This window comes from Ixodes scapularis, unplaced genomic scaffold (assembly GCF_016920785.2).
Source record: "Ixodes scapularis isolate PalLabHiFi unplaced genomic scaffold, ASM1692078v2 PGA_scaffold12__126_contigs__length_90152505, whole genome shotgun sequence".
Taxonomy (NCBI): domain Eukaryota; kingdom Metazoa; phylum Arthropoda; class Arachnida; order Ixodida; family Ixodidae; genus Ixodes; species Ixodes scapularis.
This window is the reverse complement of record NW_024609838.1, coordinates 17,125,568-17,133,891: the sequence shown is the minus strand read 5'-3', so window position 1 is coordinate 17,133,891 and position 8,324 is coordinate 17,125,568. Positions and strand designations below refer to the sequence as shown.

At 50.5% G+C, this 8,324-nt stretch overlaps 1 protein-coding gene across 1 annotated transcript; it reads right to left on the bottom strand.

Annotated features, from left to right (window-relative positions):
- Positions 1-6,622: 6,622 nt before the first annotated feature.
- On the bottom strand, positions 6,623-7,849 carry LOC8038927. Its single transcript, XM_029983640.3, has one exon. It carries the CDS (start codon positions 7,847-7,849, stop codon positions 6,623-6,625), a length of 1,227 nt encoding a protein of 408 aa, XP_029839500.3.
- Positions 7,850-8,324: the final 475 nt, after the last annotated feature.

Below are 8,324 nucleotides of genomic sequence, written 5' to 3'. Positions count from 1 at the left end.
TAACGGCCGCTTTTTCTCTGACTGATCGAGTTTTGGGTCACGGAGTGTCCGTCGTCTCCATGGCCATGCATCTCTAAATGAGATTATCGGAAGACCCAGAGTTTCAGTGCATACTTTGCTTGCAAATACACACACTGTCACAAGCAAGAACAACAACAAAATCGAAACACATCAAGGTAAACTGGGACACCTGCATTCTGCATTGCTTATACATTGTAAAGTTAGAACCAATTTTTTCTTTTCTTGTAAATAACAGGCGAAATACGCGCGTCAAAAGGGAGCTTTCGTAGATCGCCTCTTTATAGCTCCGAATCTCGTAGCTGAGGTAGACGCTGCTATACTGAGCATGCGCACTGCTAGATTTTTTTGCACAATTCCAGGGATTATTTCCGGAGGCAGTAAGCTAGCAGGATGGCGGGTGTGGCTGCAGCTTTCGGTGCCTTGACAGCTTACAGGTGAACGGGGTGCACCCACACTCTTTCTCTTAAATACAATATTTTATTTTTACAAGGACTGTACGAAGAGTAGTGTTGTAGAACATTTTTGAAAAATATCAAATTGTTTCTTTTGTTTTCTGGATAAGTGTACGAAAAAAGTAACGGGAAAGTAATTTCTAACGTAACGAGTAAAGTAACCCGTTACTTTTCAGCGAAAGTAATTTGTAACGGTAATCCGTTACATTTGAGGCTCGGTAATAGGGAGATTTCGTAGACCGCGCTGCCCCCTCCGCTAAGCGTTCCGCAACGAAGAAGTTGCTACTGCGCCTGCGCGCCGATAGCCTTGACTGTGGAGTTCCCGCTATCGTAGCGGGTTGCGGAGGGCTTTGCGGGACGGCGAAAACGATCTACGAAAACTCCCTATTTTGTAATTGTAATCCATTACATTTTTCAAGTAACGAGCACAAGTCTGAGCCGCCAACACCGCTCGGACACTTCGCCGTGGACACAACGAGAATACTTCCACGTGCTGTTCACGCGCTTCCCCATTTACAGCCAAGGCCATCGGCGCGCCGGCGCAGCGGCGGTTTCTTCCTAGCGGAGGGCTTAGCGGAGGGGGAAACGCGGTCTACGAAAACTCAGCGGCCGCTCAAGTCGGTGTAAAGGCCTATACTCCGTTTCACAATAGGGAGTTTTCGTAGACCGCGCTGCGCCCTCCGCTAAGCGTTCCGCAACGAAGAAGTTGCTACTGCGCCTGCGCGCCGATAGTCTTGACTGTGGAGTTCCCGCTATCGTAGCGGGTTGCGGAGGGCCTTGCGGGACGGCGAAAACGATCTACGAAAACTCCCTAATAACGTGGCGAACTGTGGAGGCTGAGGTGCCCCGCGACCCTATAAGAGGGTCGGAGCGGGGCACGGTGACACCACGCCACGGGAGCGTTCGCGTCCAACATCGAGTGACGTCACGGTGAGTCGAAAGGCCTAGCAAGGCCCTCGGCACTCGCTGGCTATCGACCAACGGCAACCACTCCTTTTTTTTTTTTTTAGGTGGGTTTATTTGTATGAATAGTTTGAACCTTGACCTATATCTTCAAGTTAGAAGTTGAGTCTTATATCTTCGTCGTCCCCTTATCATTTTCGGAGTGTTGCGCGGTGGTGGCGGACGCTATGGTCGCGGTGACACACTCGTCAATTCTTCTATTTGCTGCTTTCGTTGACGTAAAGCTCGAATAAACGCACCATGGATTATCCTAGCATCATGTGGTACGTACCCTTCATTTTTCGTGTCTCTCTCTAAAAACAACGCAAACAAACTGTAAAAAAAAAAAAATTAGGATTGGAATGCCAAGTTTAATGCCTGCTCGGCCATCCTCAGGACTGGTTTCTATTTGCCCTGTGTTTCCAAAAGGCTGGGGAAAAAAAATAAGACTGGCCTTGGGAAACATGCCGTCTCGGAATCTCCCTGTATGGTCACTTGACAAACCTACAAAGCCAATACGAAGTTGGGTTCACTGGGTCTTGTTCCGAGGCCGCAACGCCACTATTGTCGCGCTGCTTGAGTTTGATTTCGACGAGAAGTAAAACGAAAGAATTAGGACAAAAGCAACGCTAAATTCTCGTTCAAATGAACGAATCAAAAATGAATTGTAAATGGTATACACCTCAACCTACATGCTACCAACGAAGCCCAGAAGCGGTCACGTGATCCTTGCTACTACCTTACGAGGAGGGGCCACTCCATCTTCTCGGGGCAAATAGCACTGGGCCACTTATTCGTGAATTTATAGAAATACATTAGAATTGCAACTTTACTGCCATTTACAACTAAAGTTTGCTGGCACCGATTTAAAGTTAAACTTCGTCACCTTTTTGGGTGATTTTTTCTATAGTAGAGTGCACACTTACACGCTTGAAAGGCCCCGGTAGTGCGGTACACGGAAATAAGTAACGGTTTGCTAAAAGTCTCTAAAGCGGCAGTGTCAGACTGCCGTTGTTCAAACAAAAACAGATTCAGTGGCAGCTAAATGTTTAAGAACATTCCAATGCACAATTTTTGGTACGAAACACTTACTAAAACAACTTATTTGAATTTTAGTCTCTGAGTACGTCCATGTGTGTTTGATCCTACCATTTCAGAAGCTCCAAAATGTGTGCTGCTGCCCCCACCCCTCCACCCCCTCCCCCCTCCCGCGAAGAAGGCGGACACCAGTCATTAGGGAGTTTTAGCGAGTTCTTTTTGAAGCACACGGTTCCGAAATCATGAACGGCGCAGCTGGTCCGTTCCGCGAAACCGTACGTAAAATTTAACGTATTTTAGCGAATCGTAAAACTGGCGCAACCGTATAAACGATGATGATGATTGCGTTTGACTGGCAGCGCCGTCTTCTAGTAAAAATATGAAACATCCTGCGGCGTGCAATTCCGTGGCCAGTGTATCCGGTGCTACGACTGATGTAAACAAGACGACCGACGTAAAATTCAACGGTCGGAATTTCAAGACCTGCGAAGCTAGATAAAGTAAAAAGTGTTTGAACAACCACAAAGGTGGGTGATGTGTCTCCGTCACCTTGAACTTGAACGATCGTTCACGTTGTGTGCCGTCGAACCAAATCATTTCGTCTGCTCGCGGTCTCCGCGGCAGTGCAGCCTGCCGACAGGCTGACTAACGGCAGACACAGTTAGTCAGTCGCTAAAAATTACTAAGATGCGTAGTTTACAGCATTAACGATCGCTTACCATTGTGAGCAGTCCTCGAGATGATTCGGTTCAGCCTCTGAAATGAAGCAGGGCAACAGGATGGCAAATCGCCTCCCGCTGTCCTAAGCCTAACGCTAGGTATGGGTCGGCGGACAAGCCGACCGCCATCTTTTTTTTACCCGAGTCGTGAACGGTGCTGGCTGCGTTCCGGTGACGACTCCAGCGGCCGGAGATGGGAGAAACGAACGAAAAGAGCCTCCCGAAGCCCTTAAGCCAACGACTCGCGCGCGAATGCGCAGTGGCGTCGCCGATGCGTTCGAGGACGAACCGTTCCTGTTGAACCGATTCGCTAAAACTCCCTATTGACTGGACACTTAGCCATTGTCGTTATTTTTAGTCGAGTCAATGAAAAAGGCGAGCGATGTCGCACCCCAACGGGTGTGCAGTCACGGTTACATATTTCTCTTCTTATTGGTCGAACACATCAAAGGACGACCATATTATTGGTGGTTCGACTGCATCGCGGTGGCGCCTAAAAATAGCCGTTCGATTCACAAAACCGCGCGCAGTCCACAAGGCCTCCAAGTCGGGAAACATCGCCAACTCGAACACTATCCTCCGTTTACTAGATTAAGTCCGAACGCAGCACTAAAACTGCATCGTCATAGTACTCGTCGTCTTTGTGCGTTATCAGGCGAAACCAATCACGCAAAAAAGAAGCGCAAGATTACGACGGATTCACTGCGCACGATCGGTTCCACCGGTGATGTAGCAAAAGTGCCAAGACGACCAGCGCCATGACGATGCATTTTTTGTAGCGCTCCTTGATTGGCTACATTGATCGTGGCGTTGGCTGCGGTCGGACTTAATAGAGCGTTTCAGGGAGCCGTTTCTGCACGTCCGATACGATGGGACCTCCAGTACAAACTGCGCATGCGCAAGTCTTCTGTGGTAGAACGTGCGCAGTTCGTATCGGACGCGCAATAACGGTTCCCTAAAACTCTCCAATAGGGAGTTTTCGTGGACCTTTTTTCCTCTCCTGAGCGCCCGCATCTAGTAGCGGTACGTTGCGGAAAACGCTGCGCGCGGACAGAGGAAACGATCTACGAAAACTCCGGTCGCCGTAACCGAAAGCCGTTTTATATGAGGACCGGACTTTTTGTTTTTTTATTAGTAATAACTGTAGTTTAATTCTTTTAACTGTATTTTGCTTTTTTTCAGTCATAAAAGTCCACTTTGGTGTTCAAATATGCACGCGGGTCCAGTAAACACAAACCATGAACATACAAATGGTGGTTTTATTTGGTAGGGGAGCTGGTATATCTTTGTCCACAGCAGGAAGATAAGATAAAAGCTATAGACCAGATCAAGAACTACTATAACCCAGCCCCACCAGTGCAGGAAACACCTGACTTTGTCCGCCAACAAACAAAAACAGCACCCTTACGGGGCATTGTATATACTCACATATGTGTTTTATTTGTTTATGGAAAATCGGCCACACTAAGCGTAAAAGAAAAAAAAGTGTTTGTCGACTGTCACAATAATGAGACAATTACGATACCTTCGGTTACCCTTCATAATAAAATGGAAGCTATATTACGGACCAAATTATTTCACAGAAGCCAAAAGACATCCTTTTCTTGCCAGATTCTCTGTTTCCCCCGATTTCACTCTTCGAAGATTCTTTGAGTCCACACACTCGCCTTTCTTGTTCTTTTCTCGATGTCAGCGGTTAAAGAAACGTTCTGTCCATTTTTTTATATCAGCCATTCCGGAGTGCACGAAGATTCTGTGTCTGTTCTGCTTATACCTGGTATGTGCGTACGGATATTTCTTGTTGGCAAATTATCTAATACTAACGGCAAAGTTTCTGCAGAGCCGTTTCAACGGTGTTGAGGAGTTCGCAGATGGCCTGGCTCATGGGCAGCGAGGACTGTGCCAGGAGGGCACGAAGAGACTTGGTCGCTGAAAATATCATGTCCGTCCACAGAGGGTTCGGCGCCGGTACCTCCGGCTGACTTCTCCAGGAGGTCGCAGGAGCACGGCTGGGAGTTGAGGAATTTCGCGACCTGCGGTCGGTTAAAATGGCCCTTGTTTACGGTTCTCAGAAGAGTTCTTGTACGTGCCCTCGAGTACTGAGAAAGTCTTAAACGCGGTCCAAATCAACCCGCAAAACCATCGAGCGAGAATGTCCGGGAGTTGGAAGTGACATCAACGGCTACATTTCCCGGGTTCCGGTAGATGGGCAGAAAGTTCAAGGTGTTGAACTTTTTGAGAACCGAACGAGGCCGGATTTTTCAACAGCCAATCAAGGGTGGGTAAGGCTGGCTTCTCGGGAACTTTACGAAAGGACAACGGGAGGCTTAAGAAACAGTTGCTTTTTTATGTATTCCCCCCCTCGACGTCCCGAAAAAAACTTACAAAGGGGGCTTTTTCTCCCCCTCCCACCCGTGGCTACTAATGTGCGTTTTTCTCTTTCCTGCTCAAACGTCCCCCCTCCTCCGGGTCCTCCCCTTCCGCCCGTCGCCGAAGCGCTGGCTCAGCACCACCTACGTGGTGTTGGCCGGCTGCGTCGTCCACACACAACCGCACACTTTCCATCCACAACGGCCTTCGGACGTCCCGGGTCCCGTTTTGCGGGATGGTTTGGACCGCCAAGGTTCAAACCAAACCGGTTTGCGGGTACCGGAAACCGCAAACTTCATGCGAATTCTGTGACGTCACAGGTGATGTTTTCCGGCTACCGCGCTAGCCGCGTTCCCAGTTATATATTTGAACTTTCCGCGGCTCGTAACAGTCGGGCGGCATTCCACCTCACCACGCTATCGACGCGGTCAAGGTCACGCCACAAGTGCTCGAAAGCCCCGAGTAAGAGCTACGTAACCACCTCCCCAATGCAGCTACCTCTCCGAACCGCCCAAACGCGTCTGTAAAAAAGTAACTTTCAGCAAACCGCTACAGTGTTCCGCGTACCGCACTACCGCAGCCTTTGAAACGTGCTTTTAAGCGCTGGCCCGAGCGATACCATGACCGCCGGGCTAGCGCTCAAAAGCATGCTTCAATGGCTCTGGTAGTGTAGTACACGGAACACGGTAACGGTTTGCTGTAAGTCCCTATTAGGGAGTTTTCGTAGACCGTTTTCCCACTTCCGTTACGCTCTCCGCAACGAAGACGCCACTACTGCGCATGCACGAGCCTTACCTGCAGAGTCCCAAATCTCGTAGCGGGTCGCGGAGAACGTTGCGGGACAGCGGAAACCATCTATGAAAACTCCCTGTTATCCCGAAACGGGTAGCGGAAGTCGCAGACTTTGAGGTTCCGGGCCTGCAACCCGACATCGGGTTTGGTTTTTGGACCGGCCATTAGGACAGCCGACGTATTTCCTAAATCCCTAGTCCCACTTGAGCGACCGACAAACAGTAACCGAACAACACTGGTTTGAGTGTATACCGTTTTGTATCCTAAAAGATACACATCAGTACTCTTTCAGTGTTTCTTTTTGCAAAGTGACAGTAAAGAAAAAAAAATAACGTCGCTTTTAGTTAAATATTTTACGCACCTGTTCCATGTATTCCCGGTGACGTGAGAATCGTCGCCACCCGTCTTCGGTACGGCCCTGGCTTCTGAAGCGGGCTGGGAGTTGAGGCTATTAGGCCTGCGGCGCTGATAGGCTGCCAGGGACGCTAGCGGACGAAATATCTCCATGTTATCGTTGGGCGGTGCCGCAACGTTGGAGCACATGCCGTCGGGTTCTTTCAGATGGTGCTTTGGCTCGTGCAAGTATGACGACGCTGGAGCCCGGACACTCCAGGTCTGCGACTTACAAGGTGGAGGGACCGGGGTCTGTCGGGCCAGCTTTCCATCAATGACACGTGACTTGAGGACGGCAGCCCTGGCCGTCTTGAAGTCGACGTTGTGCGTCTGTCTATACTTGGCCACTTCGAAGCGCTCCCTCCACAAGGGACATAACTTGGACGTCGAGACGTGCTCATTACCACAGTTGATGCAGCACGGCTTCTGGGCGGTGCAGGCCCCACCCCCGTGGTTGGCGCCGCAACGCAGACAGGTGTCGCGAGCGACGCAGGCTCCGGAGACATGTCCGAGACGCCCGCACGTCTTGCACTGAGTCGGTCTCTTGACGTAGGCGCGTACCTTGCACTCGACGTGGCCTACAAACACCCGTTCGGGCAGTGACGGGGATTCGAACGTGAGGATAACGATGTTCGAGCCAGGTGGTCTGCGGATACGGACCAAAGGCGCGTCCGAACGCAAGGCCGCTTGCAGCTCCGCGTCCGTTACGGTGTCTGGAACGCCGTAGATGACGCCCATGATCATGGCCGAAGAGCGCGGTTCGTACGTTTCGACGGGCACGCCGCAGATACTGCTGATGCGAAGCAGCGACGCGGCGCTGGTGGAAGTCTTGAAGTCGACTGCGAGAATGTTCTCCCGATAGTTCGGACGGACCTTCAAGACGCCGCCCGGACACAGGGCGTCCAGTTCTTTGGACAGCTTGACGGCGTTGAAGGACTTCACTGAAACGCAGCCATTTTTTGGCACGATAAGCACGACTTTTCCAGTAGGCGCTCGCTCAGACGTAGTGTTCGTGTCTTCCGGGCTAGACTCGGAACCAGAGCTGCAGGTGTCCGAGTTCTGACGATCCCGGCGTCGTTTCCGAGAACGGCAGGATTGAAATAAGCCCTCCTCACCTTCCATGTCGGAAGCAGGTAAGTCACCATCTGGTATCACCGAAGGCTTTAAAGCGGGCGACGAGGACGGACAATCTAAAATGGTCGCGCTCGTCGACGGCGGCTCGGAATCTGTCTTCGATGCATCTATCGGTGGACATTCGCATTCGGTAGGTTCGGAATCGGGTATGGTCGAGATGAGTTGGTCGAATCGGTTGCTTACGCTGAGAGGAGCCGCAAGTACCGTCATGTTCGTACTAGGAGACCCGCGGATGGTCTTGGAGCGCGTTAGTCTTGTGGAAACCGGTGAACGCATCTTGGTCCTGCTGGTCACCTTGCACCAGCCGGATTCGCTGTAGGGCGTTGTCATGGTACCATTCCGGCGTGCCGCTAGGCCTAAGCTAGCAGCAAGCGCGCTACTCTGTGAACTCGAACTTTCGATTCTGAATAGACGTTACCTTGGTTCTTTTTCATAAAGAAGAAAAGAAAACGGATGTTGCGGT

Bases quoted from the DNA above. Each gene is read 5' to 3' on its own strand.
- LOC8038927 (XM_029983640.3), bottom strand. From the start codon at position 7,849: ATGGAAGGTGAGGAGGGCTTATTTCAATCCTGCCGTTCTCGGAAACGA.